This window comes from Hyaena hyaena, unplaced genomic scaffold (assembly GCF_003009895.1).
Source record: "Hyaena hyaena isolate Hyena2069 unplaced genomic scaffold, ASM300989v1 scaffold_6, whole genome shotgun sequence".
Lineage (NCBI taxonomy): Eukaryota > Metazoa > Chordata > Mammalia > Carnivora > Hyaenidae > Hyaena > Hyaena hyaena.
Window position 1 is genome coordinate 3,818,988 of NW_024080638.1, and position 14,027 is coordinate 3,833,014.

Below are 14,027 nucleotides of genomic sequence, written 5' to 3' on the forward strand. Positions count from 1 at the left end.
AAAAAAAAAAAAAAAAAAAAAACTAAAAAAAAAGAAAAAACCACACACACACAAAACTATGAGGTAGCTGCAAAAACACAAAAGGATGCCACAAATAGCCCTGTGATTAGCATAAAATGAAGACACTAAAAATAATGTTTTAGAAGTATATTTGACGTAGAAAGGTGCTCATGACAGAAGATTAAAAATGTAAATTACAAAAGAGAATGTTCACTATGATCCAATTTTCTTGTGTTTTAAAGTCTGAAGGCATAGAAGTCTTAAGGCATTAGTTAACATTTAGGTGGACAATGAGATTTTGAATAATTTTTATTTTCTTCTCTTTGTTTCTCTGTAGTATATTCTCCAATTTAACTATACAAAATGATACCTAAGAGAATTATTTTCTTTTAAAAATACACTGCAATTATTAATTTGCTTTTTCTTGATGTATAACCACCAGGAAGAAGGAACAAATGTTGGTTGCTGTACAAACTGTGTGCTGCTCAGATTTACCTCTCCAGGCATGGCTGTTTCCACATGGGTGGATATAGAGAAGTCCAGTCTGATAGTCTGAGAACTGTTAATATCCAGCCACCCTATGCCCCGTCTTACAACCCATTAGAAACCTGTATCTTCAAGAAACTGTTTTCAGATACAAATCACTTGCAACCATGGTATCTCAAAAATAATGTTTGAAAGAAATGGTGAATTCAACATTGTACTGGAAGCTCCAGCCAGAGCAGCCAAGCATAAAAAGAAAAAAAAAAAAGGCATCTAAATTAGAAAGAAATAAAAGTATCTTTATTCACAGATGATATATCTGACATATGCAGCATCCTAAAGAAACCACAAAAATTTATTAAGGCTCTGAATAAATTCAACAAAGTCGCAGGATACAAGATCAACAGGGGTAGACACTCATGACCTTGGATTTGGCAATGGTTTCTTTTAGAGAGGACACCCATGAAAACACAAACAACAGAAAAACTGGAAAACTCACAAATATGTAGAAATTAAATAGTACAATTCTCATTAATCACTGTGTCATAGAAGAAATCAAAAAGGGAGTCAAAGAGTATCTTGACCCAAAGAAAACAAACACATCAGATGAAATTTATGGGATGGAAAAGAAATTCTAAGAGACAGTTTAGAGTGATAAATGCCTACAGTATGAAAAAAGATCTCGGGGCGGCGACTGGGCGACACAGTCGGTTAAGCGTCCAACTCTTGATCTCAGTTCAGGTCATGATCTCGAAGTTCATGAGTTTCAGGCCCCACATTGGGCTCTGCGTTGATGGTGCACAGCCTGCTTGGGATTCTATCTCTCTTTCTCTCTGACTCTCCCCCACTTGTGATCTCTCTCTCAAAATAAATGAACTTAAGAAAAAAAATTTTAAAGAAAAAGGATTTCAAATAAATAACCTAACTTTATAGTTTGCTCCTTAATGAGCATAGGGTTTCCTCTTAGGGTGATGAAAAGATCTTGAAACTAGACGGAAGTAACGGTTACATAACAATGTAAATGTACTAAATGCCTTAAAAAAGTTAATGGTTAATTTTATGTTATATGAATTATACTTTTTAAAATGAAAAAAAAAAAGGAGGGGAAGAGAAGTAGGGCATGGTCTTTAAACCTAAAATATTTTAGGGGTGCCTGGGTGGCTCTGTCAGTTAAGTGTGTGACTCTTGATCTCAGCTCAGGTCTTGATCTGAGAGTTCAAGCCCCATGTTGAGCTCCATGCTGTGTGTGAAGTCTACTTTAAAAACAAAAACCTAAAATATTACAAACATGTTTATTTTCTATTCAGAAAATACACAGATTTTAAACAGATTTAAAGCAGTTTCATCATTGCATATTTTAAAAATAAAGCTACTTTCCAAATACTTAAGAGTAATATTAATAGAATGCCCCATTTCTTACCAGAAGACTCTTTCCCATTCTGTTTTTCATAGAGGGTGCCCACAGACATCAGGAAAACAATAACCAGGAATACTGGAATTCTCCATGAGCCAGCCAGGGATGCTGAAAATTATTAAGAGTTAGCACATTTTTAGCACTTTAGCACTTGCCTTTAAAAGAGTTAGTAGACTGACAGAACAACTTGGCATAGAGGCCATTAACAAAATTGTTTCACAGGGAAATTTTTTTTAAAGGGCCTAAGACAGATTAAGCCTCCATTCAGGACTTCTCTCAACTAAATCCAGCTCCTAAAATGCAGTATGTGCCAACCTACCCTTAATGGGCTTGTATCACCTGAGGATTCAAGTCCATTCTAATGCACACCCAGGGTTTAAGACCATCCTGAACTCAAACCTTTCTTTAACCTCAAAATGACCTGCATCAGTTATAGAACCTGAAGTCGTGGAGCCTGACTTCGTTTCCGGAAAATATCACTGGGTGTGAACTCCATCTCTCAAGAGAAGGTGAAATGGCCCAGAACAGCACTGCAAAAAGCTTCAATGTATCCTCTGTTTAAAAGGCAAAAATGCTAACAAGTGGCTAAGGACCAGGTACCTACCCATAGGCATTTCCGTTTCCCTGAGTAAATTAGAGCCTTCTGGACTGCTGCCTCTTCCTCAGCCTTCCCTGAGTTCAAAATGAGTCACATCGGACATTAGGGGATCTTGCTCTGACATCTCTCCCTCATGGGTACAGAGATCTGTTTAAACCACTCTTTCACAGGATGGTCCTTCAAACATGCTTCCATATTTTATTTTCTCCTTCGCTCTGCTTTCTCCCCACTCGTGTAGCCCAGTCTCCTTCTCTTATCTGGAGTAACTACCTCTGGTTCCTGTAACTGTTTCTGACATACTTAACTGATTATCTATATCCTCCTGAAGTATGACCCTCAGAAATGGCCATGATACTCTAAAAGTGTGCTTTACTTTTTAAGATACATTTATTATTAAAGGACCTCTTGAAAATGAACATTCAATAGAATCAAAAGATAGATACATTAAAGCATGAAATTTTTATTAAAGATTAAAGAAAGATTAAAGCAGAACATTTTCCAAAGATTAAAGAAAGTTAAATGCAACATACAACACTATTAAAAATTCACTTCAAATCATGATCAGACTCTGCTGATCTTAAGCTAGACTTTCTTAGAAAAAGGGACCCACCTAAATGAAAAAGCAATATAATCCAGACAGGAATTGAAACTGCTCTCAAGTAGCGTTCAGTGCTTGCATTCCACTTGAAAGAGACAGCCAACACATAGCCAACTACCAGCGTCCAGATCTTAAATAGATGAAATAGACACAGTTGTAAATATATACACATGCAAATAAACATACATTCATATAAAATCTGCAAACATCTATACAGTATGAGAGCTGTGGATACAGAAAAGATGAAGGTGGTGGTGCTAAATGACATGTGTATAGGTTTTCCTCTTCTTTTTAGACATATCAAATTTTGAAATAAATAAGCATGTGAAATCCTGCACATATAGCTATATTACTTCAATAGTCTTGGGGCACTTGTCTAACTCAGTTGGTGGAGCATGTGACTCTATATCTCAGGGTTCCAAGTCTGGGCCCCACAGTGGGTGTAGAGATTACTTAAAAATAAAATCTTAGGGGCACGAGGTGGCTCCGTCGGTTAAGCATCCAACTCCAGCTCAGGTCATGATCTCACGGTTCATGAGTTCGAGTCCCACACCTAGCTCTCTGCTGTCAGCACGGAACCTGCTTCGGATCCTCTGCGCTCCACCCCCACCCCCGCCCCGCCCCACACACATACCACCTGTCCCTCCTCTGCTCCCATTCTCACTCTCTCAAAAATAAACATTTACAAAAAGAAAAAGAAAATCTTAAAAAGAAAAAAATCTTAACCAAAAAACACAAAGTTTTAAGGTACACTGAAGTTTGAAACTATTGTATGTGTAAAGATGCTTAAGATAAAATATTAAATTTTAAGCCATGGACTTAAATCGAGAGCTTAACTCATGGAATTCTTCAAATTTGCTCTATAGATGAAGATTTAGAAAAGAACAGCAACAAAAAAGAAAGCTTTCCCAAAACAATTATGTTAAAAGATTCCATCATGGCCTATAAAATGTTCGTTAACTGTGAAAAGATTTTTTTTTAAAGCTAGCAAGAAGGCAGCCAGCTGAACTGTGACCCCTGAAGTAATCTAGGTAACAGATGGCTACACCTAGTCCAGAGTTATGTGCACAGCTGGAGAAGTGTAGCTCAAGAAAAATATTACAAGAGGAAGAGACAGCAAGAGTTAAGAACAGAGGAACCGCCAGGGTCCCCTCGTTTTCCCCACACCGAAATTAAATGGCTCTAGAGCTTGGAAACACTAGCACAGCCTACACAGAAACTCTCCAGTAACATTTACACAAAAGCTGGAAGAAACACATAACCCAGAACAAAGTGAGCACCAAGAACCTATTAAAATATAACCTGAACCTGGTGGGGGTGGGAGAGGGGTAAGAAGACAAATTAAAACAAAAAAAAAAGAACTTTAAATTACAATTCAGAGAACGAAGAAAAAAACTGATATGATTACTACAAAAGACCGAAGGGGGTAAAAAACTATCTCCTACTTTATTTGGGTTGTATCACCAATAAAAATCGTCTTCTGGGGGTGCCTGGATGGCTCAGTTGGTCAAGCATCCCACTCTTGAACTCACCTCAGGTCATTATGTCATGATTCACGGGATCGAGCCTGGTGTCAGGCTCTGTACAGACAGTGCAGAGCCTGCTTGGGATTCTCTGTCTCCACCCCTCCCCTCTACTCTATAAATAAATAAAACCAAAAAAATAATAGTCTTCTGGTCCTAAAAATGCTTATAGCTTCTGACCTTAGACTTCAGCTTTAGAACCTTACTAAAAAATAATAAATTCTGAAAAAGTCTCTATAATATAAAGAAGCTTATCAGAGTAAATTTAGGATAGTGAAAAGTGGATAAACTAAAAGTTCAAGTGGAAAGTGAGTAACTACAGAGGATTCACTCAATAAAATGTTATGCAACCATTAAAATAGTTTAACAAAAACCAAAGAGTTAAAAACACTCAAGACATTCTTAAAGAAAAAGCAAAATATAAAAAACATATGACATGATTATAGCTACTGCATGGTGGGAGAAAGAGTAAATGTACCAAGAAGTTAGTAGTTGTATTTGGATGATAAGATTCTGGTTTTCCTTTACTTTTTTCTGTATTTTCCAAAGAGCCTTTAATGAGCACAAATTCTTTTATAATGAAAAGGATATTAAAATATTTTTCTTCAAGCAACTCTATTAGATGAAATATTCAAGAGATCTTAAGCTCCAGATACATAAGCATAATGGGAAGTGAGACCACAGCCGCTTCAAAACATTTCAAGCTTGCAGAACCACACCAATTTAACCTAGGAATTCAGAGAATTTGAAGTAGGGCTGTAGAGCTCAGAACAAAAGTGGAGTATAATAACAGTATGCTTACATAGCAAATTGTTAAAATAAAAAATGATCCTCAGCAAACAGTCTTCAATGCGTATGCCACACGGTGGTAATTAGCCCCACCCCATGAAACATTAAGTCAGGCAAGAGACTAAAAGCATATTAATTGAATTCACAGATTACACAAGATTGAGAACAGTCAATAAAAACTGAGATGACCATAATGATTCAACAAGATATTCTGAAGTTAGAACAATGGCTAATTCAAAGAAGACTGAATGTTATAGAAAGATACAAAAATCTGCTCTTAGATTCAAAACTCACCTAAGTACTAATGGGAAGAGGATGGCTAAGCTACTTTCCAGTTCAGAGTGAGTCAGGAGTATAAATGGTGTGAGTGCCTATTCATAATGCTCCTATCAAGAAAAATGATTGCTTCAAGGACTTCTGCACTATCAAAACCACAGCCATAAAAATTCAGACTGGGAAAGGAAACAGAAACCACCACATAAGAGATACAAATTATAGCTGGTGGGGAGGGGGGGACTGCTCCATTTAGGATTAAAAAAAGAAAATACGAAGATTTGATAGCTGTCTTCAAATAGCTGAGAAAATGCCATCTGGGAGAGGCACTCGCCTTAATCCCCTGTGGTCCTGCAAGCAGAAAACAATAGGTGGGAATTAGGAAACAACCCATTTCAGCTCAATATAAGGAGAAAATTTTCCAACAAACTACAGCTGCCTACAAATGGAGTATTTTGTTTGAGCAAAAGCTGAGCATAATGGCAAAGCACAAGAGCTGCTCTCAGTGAGAAGCTGACCCCAAGGATGATAGCAGATATTACCCTGAGTTTAGGCCGAGGATGGTTTTTAAACTGATTTCTAGTAAGTTTCTGTTTCTTACCTGTACTCATAAGGAATCAGTATCACCTACAGGGAGACAAAAGAGACTGCATATTTCAGAAGGAAACTCATGGTCTAAAGAGAGCACATGTTTTCAGCTAGTAAACCTGAAACCCACTGACAGCCTTATTTCAGTTTGAAATAGCCACTTATTAAATACACTCCCCAATTCTACTCCTAGGAACTTGGTTTACAGAAGTTCCTAGTTTGGTTTATAGAAGTTCCATATACCATACAGACAGATCTGAAAATGTTCACTGCGGCTGCAAAAAAATATTTAAAAAACAATGTAAATGTCATTTTATAATGGTACCTCCAGAAAGTGGAACAATTTTACAGACGTTCAGAGGTGTGATTAATATCTACATTCAATGACACAGTATAAATGCACACATGTGTAAATCTATAACAGTGAAAATATACTCAGTCCAAATATTTAAAAATAGTATCTCTAGATAGTTGGATTTCAGGAGGTAATTTGCTTCTTTCTGCTTTTCTTCAACTGTTGAATTTTCTAAAAGTACTTTCATCTTTATAAACAGCATATGTTTTTTGGGTTGTTGTCTTTTTTAAGATTTTTTTTTAAGTCCATTTATTTATTTTGAGAGAGAGAGTAGAGAGAGAGTATAAGCAGGAGAGATCCAGAGAGAGAAGGAGAGAGAGAGAATCCCAAACAGGCTCTACACTGACAGTGCAGAGCTCGATCCCACAAACCGTTCATTGAGATCATGACCTGAGCTGAAATCAAGAGTCAGACACTTAACTGATTGATTGAGCCACCCAGGCACCCCACAAATGTTTTTAACTTAAAAAACCTCTTTTGGCCTATGGATTTTTCCCCCCAATATTCTGAAGCGTCTCCTCAGAAAAGATTCACAGGATATTATTAAATGCTCAAAAAATATGACCATTTATGAACACTTTGGATTTCTTGTTAAACTGTTAGGATTATATAAATTACCAATGTTTAAAAAATGTTTATCATATTATCCTAACACAAGTTCAGAGCTACAATAATCTGATAGGAAAACTTTCCAAAAGGCATCTAGAAAAAAAATTTTTACACTATAGTAGTATTAAAAAGAAAAAGCTATATCTAGAAGTGCTAACAAGAAAAGATGTCTACAATATAAAGATAAAAGAGAAAGCAAGGTGCAAAATTTTATATAGATGATACCCCATTTTTGTTTAAAAAAACACCCCATACTTTATATGTTCATATAAGCATACAAATAAATTTAGGTTATTTATCAGTTAACAATGGTAACATCTTACCCAGTGAGAATGGTGGCAGAGAAAAGAAATGATTCACTTTACCATATAGACTTCTATGCTGCTTAAATTGTTTTTTATATAACGTTTTACTTGAATCAATTTTGAAATTGCTAAATATTCTTTAAAACAAATTTACCAAAAATAAGGATTTTGTACTTTTAAATTTCATACATAATTTCTAGTATGGATTCCTAAAAGTCTATAAGAGTTATTTCTGTCTCTATATTTAGCCTCTGAGCAATCCTGTTCGAGTATGAATTTTCTTCCAGCTATGGAAGCCATCAATGAACCACAGTTTATATATAAGAGGGCATACTTTCTCAAATTGTGTTCTTTAAAACCATCTATCTTTTTCAAAATACAGATTTAACACTCACTTTAAAGCACCAATGTATGCTCAATGCCATATAAGGTGCCCCATAAAAACTGGCAACATCCATTTAGCTCTTCAAGCAAACTAATAAGCACATTTTCCTTTCATCTGGCTTAATAACCACATACGCTTTTCTGATAAATAGAATACTAAGTGCATAAAACATAAGCAGACTTTGTCTTTTAGACAGTTTTATTTATTGCTGTGTGGGCATTAACCGGAAAAACAACTGGGCTTGCTTCTGTCGTACGTTTTTGCAAAGTTTCCTAAGTCTTTCACAGAGAGAATAGCTTCCCAGCCTCAGCCTCTGACGTACAATCCCAATTGCACAAACGTACAAATCTCAGTGATTGCTTCAGCTACTTCATACTCCTTTAAAACAGCTTTATCCTAATTTGAAAGCTATTCTCTTTTTAGAGTCAAGAATCTTTTACAATCAGCATCTTTGAGAAAGAAGCTAAGCACTGGAAACTTTCCTCCTTACTGACACCCAACAAGTAAAAGCACACCTAGACAAGGGTTCTGAGTGGAATGGAGTGGGCCCGGCTGGCTGGCTAACGTGCACTTCCTAAGAGCCTCTCGGGCAGTACCGCCAAACACTTGGGAACCGTGCAGGGAAGCTTAGAAATCATCCACGCCAACCCCACCCCTCACACAGCTGGAGGTGAGTAGCCCACAGAAGAGCCCTGGTCTGTCCAAGGTCACAAAACAAACTGTTGACAGAGCTCGGTTTAGAATTTACAGTCTTGGGGGGCACTTGGGTGGCTCAGTTGGTTAAGCGTCCAACTTCGGCTCAGGTCATGATCTCACAGTTCATGGGTTCAAGCCCCGTGTCGGGCTCTGTGCTGACAGCTAGCTCAGAGCCTGGAGCCTGCTTCACATTCTGTGTCTCCGTCCCTCTCTGATCCTCCCCTGCTCACGCTGGCTCTCTCTCTCTCTCTCTCTCTCTCAGAAATAAATAAAAAACATTAAAAAAAAAAAAAAGAATTTAGTCTTGGGGCACCTAGCTGGCTCGGTCAGAAGAGCATGCGACTCTTGATCTCAGGGTCATGAGTCTGAGCCCCACACTGGGGAGATTACTTACAAAGCTATGAGATTACTTACCAAAGAAATTTTAAATAAGTCGAGTTTACAGGCTTCTCACCTTCCGCCACTATTGTTTCTACCTCATACTTCCTCATAATGTAAAATGGAAACAGTGGGATCAGAGACCGTGAAGAAATCAAATCTACTACTACTATACAAAAACTGTAAAGGCTCTCCAAGTCTTCTAACATGTATGGACTAAGTAAGAGGGCAAGGAAGATCAAAACACTCCCAGCAAAGAAAAGGGGGTGGAGAGGGCTGGGCATGAGCTTTTCAGTTTTATCTTGATAACTCTACAACGTGGGAAGACGCTAAGGGCCCCAAGGACTATGTCACAGGTGAGGGCAGTGCAACAGATGATTCACTTCTGAAGTTCATACAAAATTCTAATATATTTCAAATTGTTTAAAAGAATTATTCATACTGTACATGCTTGCTCTTTCACTTGCAAGTGGGATAGGGTGTTAGGAGACTGAAGAAACCCAAAAGTGAGGTGAAGAGGAACAGAACTAGAAAGATAAACTGGCAATAAAGCAAAACACAGGCACTGAAGTCGCTATAGAGGAAAACCGGACAGGACTTGGAAATAGCTGAACAGATACAAACAAGGTTTCTGGATGACCAGAATCCAAGGGTCTTTGGGGGAACGTGTGTGGTTAGTCCTGTCCTGACAGTCTTCTACATTTTCCCCCAAATAACTAAAGTCAGTTTCTATTCTAAAAAGTTAAACTAAAACATTTAAACACAACACAGTAGGGGGAAACTTTCAAAAACTCTTATCGAAGGTTACTCAGAGTTTTGCTGACAAAAGGATTTTGCTGATCGGGGTTTTGAATGAACCATGTACTGACAGAATGAACAGATCAATCTCTAAACCAGTCTTTACACGAGTGAAATCCTTCTCTCATCCTTCACAGGACAATTGTGAGTAGAAATTAACATCCATGAAAGCACCTGATCCAGTGCCTGGCACATGATAGTTGCTCAAAAGTTGGATCTTAAATGTATGAAATGTCAGCTCCCCAAAATGTAGATTTGCTTAAATGTAACTTTTCTCCCTGCCTTTCCCATCTATGTCTCTCTTCAGCAGCAAGTTCAAATTTACAAGTTGTCTAGAAAGTATGGACTCTTTCTCCATACCAGGTGGCTGTGCTTGGGCTCATACAAGCACAGCGACTGTGAACTCTTGATTGAGACAGAAAGTTACAAAACGGGCCCCTTTCCCAGTCACATATCATTCCTTCCCTTCATGACAGGCCTTAATCAACCCTTTTGGCAGAGAGCTGAGGACTCCCTGTCTCTGCTTCCCAAGTACACCTCTCCCCCACCCCTAAGGGCTGTGGCAAGAAACCACAACTGCAAGCCTTGTTTCTCTCAAATTCAGACCAACTTAGGGGACCTACTCGTTCAACTTAAGCCCCTCTACGACTCCTATGCACTTCTAGTCAACTCATACTCTCCTTTACAATAGTTCCGTTTTTCTCCACTCCTCTTCTCCTGTGTCCCCATCACTGTAGCCAAAGAGCTGTTGCAAGCCTTTTCAAAATCACTAACTGGGGATGCCTGGGTGGCTCAGTTGGTTAAGCATCCAATTCTTGATTTTGGCTCAGATCTTGCTCTCATGGCTCATGAGACAGAGCCCCAGGGTCGGGCTCTGGGCTGACAGCACAGAGCCTGCTTAGGATTCTCTCTCCTTTTCTATCTGCTCCTCTCCCTGCACTCACTCCTTCCCTTGCATGCTCTCTCTCTCAAAATAAACAACAATCATTAATTGGGTAGACATTCCTCCCGCCTTCTAGCCAAATTAACATTGGTTCCTCTCTTTCGCTCATCTGCAACTCATACAAGGGTATTCAAGTAAAATACAAAAATGAGGGTTTCTCCTCTGTAAAAAGATATTCAATACTACATACATTCAGCCACAGGCACTTCTTCACTGGTACTCAATTCCTCATCTCTTTTCACTGATAGTAACTGGCAGAAATGCCCCATTTCCCACTAATCTTGCTAATTTACCCATGTTTTCAACTTCTTAACTATAGTATGATATTACACTATTCATACATTAGATCTCTTATTCCCCAGCTTCCTATAGTTTGGTGGATATGCTGTTTGGTCTTGCCGACAATAATTTACACTAAATTGCAGTATCGACAGTCAAAATGTCAGCAGAAACTGTACCTGCGTCTGCCTTTGACAAGGCTGAATTTCTTGACGACAGGAATCAAGTCACGATATATTATTTTTTTAATGTTTATTTATTTTTGAGAGAGACAGACAGTGCAAGCAGAGAAGGGGGCAAAGAGAGAGGGAGACACAGAATCTGAAGCAGGCTCCAGGCTCTGAGCTGTCAGCACAAAGCCTGATGTGGGGCTCGAGCTCACAAACTGTGAGATCATGACCCGAGCCGAAGTCGGATGCTTAACTGACTGAACCACCCAGGTGCCCTGGTATTTATATTTCTTAACAGCATATAGTATTCTGCCTCATATGAGGCAGTTAACTGAACTGTGAAATAAAGCAAAGGAGAAATAGCACTGAAGATCTAAATAACAGGGTAAAGGAGATGAAGCATATTCTGGATTTCTTCACAAGCTATGTGGCTTTGGGACAGTCACATTCTCTGTGCTTCAGAAGCCTCTCCTGAAAAGTGGCGGGCATCTGGAAGTAAAAAGATAAACTCCAGGATCACTCCCACCTGACAATCCAGCAAGCCTCAGGAGTTCAAAGGTCATTCCACATCCCTCCTTCCAACAAGTGAAATAGTCCAGGCCACTTGGAGGCCAAGGTGGTCTGATTACTTAGCAGCTCTACACACAGACAGCATCCCAAAATTATGAAGTGCTCCCCAATTCCTTGCTGGCCCATAATGGGTTGGTAATGCTGTGTCTGCCATTTCTATGAGAACATGTTCACATGATTACATGACCTTGAAGACAAACCCTGCATCCTACTTGTTTTAAACCCCTACAAACCCTAGCACCCATCAACATGTCTAATCACCTTTTAATGGAAACTGAGAGGTGGTAGTGATGGAGCAAGAGAACACAGGAGTTCTGGAATCAATTATCACTCTACCAAGAACCTTAGCAGGTCAAAACCTTGTTTCACACGTAAGGTGAATCATTCTGCAACTTGATGTCAAGGTGCACTGAACACTGACAAAAGAGAATAAAATTATTTTTAAATGGTGCCGTTTACTGACGAATTAGCATTCTCATGCATTAAGTATTCACCTGTTTTTAACAGCCCTCAGTTAAATAGCTGGGGATTAACTGGTCCAGAATCTAGTCTGAGTTAGGAAATGCACCACTCGATTATCTTTGAAATCCCTTCCAATTCTAAAGTTTCCTAATTTTCTAAGAAGAGCTCAGCGTGATCCAAGAAACAAATCTACCTCTCCCTCACCCACTCTGCTTAAGTAGTCCAGGCGGGAGGCAAGGTACTCGGGTACAGCAACCCCTCCACAAGTGGTTCCCAAGAAGTCAAGTGTGGCGGGGAGCATGCCCAGGTGCCTCACACAAAGTATACTTGAGTGCACTTGAACTCAGAAGCAGCAACGGCCTTTGAAGAAAGCTCTTCTTAGGATTTGAGAAACTTGAGTCAATCCGTCCCTTCTTTGTCCCTAACTAGCCCTAGCCCGGTAGTAGTCAGTCACCTCTCTCATGTGCAGGATGACACGCTGGACTAGGATCTCTAAGGTCTCTTACAGCTGATATCCAGAAAAGTCTCCCGTGAGTTCTAAAGTTGGTCGGAACCGCCCCCTCACTCTGACCAGGGGTAAATTCAAGTCTACCTGTCAATGCTCAAGTCAACCGGCAAAGCGGAACTGCGATTGCGATTCCCAAACTGGGGACCTACGAGGATCTATTAACATGGGGGCGGGGAGAGGAGGCTGTTTCAAACCACACCCGTCCTCTCTTTGGAAGGAAGTGGGCCACGTTCCTTAGGTGCACTGGAAGGAAGGCGGAGACTTCTGACGGCCCCTGCACTGTGAGGAGGCGCTGCCGGACGGCACCCCCGGTCACAGGGGGTGTGCTGAGGGGCGCCGCGTGCCCGCCGGGCCCACGGACCGTGCCCGGGGGCCGCTCACTCACCCACAGGCTGCTGAAGTAGTCCAGCCCGCGGCAGATGAGCGCGCCGGCGTGCGCCAGCAGCACCTGCACGCCCAGGTAGCTGCCGAGGCTGTAGAGGCCGTAGAGGAGCGGGCCGCCGGCGCCCAGCAGCAGCAGCAGGCGGCGGCGGCGCAGCGCCTGCGCGCCCAAGGCCTCGACGCCGTAGTCGGCGAAGCAGAGCGGCAGGAGCAGCGCAGCCAGCACGATGGGCGTGTGCGCGCGGTGCAGGCGCTGCAGCCAGTGGCGGCCCAGGCGCGTCAGCGAGCTCTTGAAGGGGTGCAGGAAGGTGCCGCACAGCACGGCCCACAGCAGCGGCCGCAGGAAGGCCTCCAAGATGAAGTAGACGAGCACGGCGGCGCCGCAGCACAGGCACACGAACAGCACGGCCCCCGTGTTGTAGAAGGCCTGCTTGATAGGCTTGTCAAAGCGCAGCGCCAGCGCCGGCGTCCTGGGGGTCTCCCCGCAGCAGGCGCCGCTTCCCTGCCCGACCACGCGCGGGATCCGCGGCGCCCGGCCCGGGGAGCCCCGTGGGCTGGGCGCCTCGGCAGGGCCGCCGCCGTCGGCCATGGTGCCTCTGCTGCCGCCTCCAAGAGTCGGTACTGGAAGGCCAAGTGAGAGTCGCGGAAAAGAGGCTAGGCGCTCTGCGCGCAGCATTGTGGGTGTTGTAGTTCCTAACTGGCCGCTGAGCGCCTACGGGCCCCCTGGGGAACTACAATTCCCAGGGACTACGGAGAGTGTTCTTTCGGCCCCAGTTTCCTTCGCCCATTGGTCCCTGAAGATGCAGGTTACAGGTTTCTGGGATCATCATCTGCAAAGGGGGGGAGGGGGGGGAGTCCCTTCACCCATTGGTTAAAGTTAACTTTTCAACGGGTTGAATTCCAAAAGAGGCACTACATTCAC

At 41.4% G+C, this 14,027-nt stretch overlaps 1 protein-coding gene across 2 annotated transcripts in view; it reads right to left on the reverse strand.

Annotated features, from left to right (window-relative positions):
- Positions 1 to 13,705, reverse strand: part of TMEM245 (transmembrane protein 245) — a 93,775-nt gene extending 80,070 nt beyond the window's left edge. For both annotated transcript variants that reach the window (XM_039240664.1, XM_039240657.1), the window contains exons 1-3: positions 13,110 to 13,705; positions 3,106 to 3,223; positions 1,904 to 2,005 (exon numbers count right to left, since the gene is read on the reverse strand). In XM_039240664.1, coding sequence (XP_039096595.1) covers positions 1,904 to 2,005; positions 3,106 to 3,223; positions 13,110 to 13,694 — 805 coding nt within the window. In that variant the 5' untranslated portion in view covers positions 13,695 to 13,705. The remainder of the gene's footprint in view (positions 1 to 1,903; positions 2,006 to 3,105; positions 3,224 to 13,109) is intronic.
- Between the last annotated feature and the right edge of the window lie 322 nt (positions 13,706 to 14,027).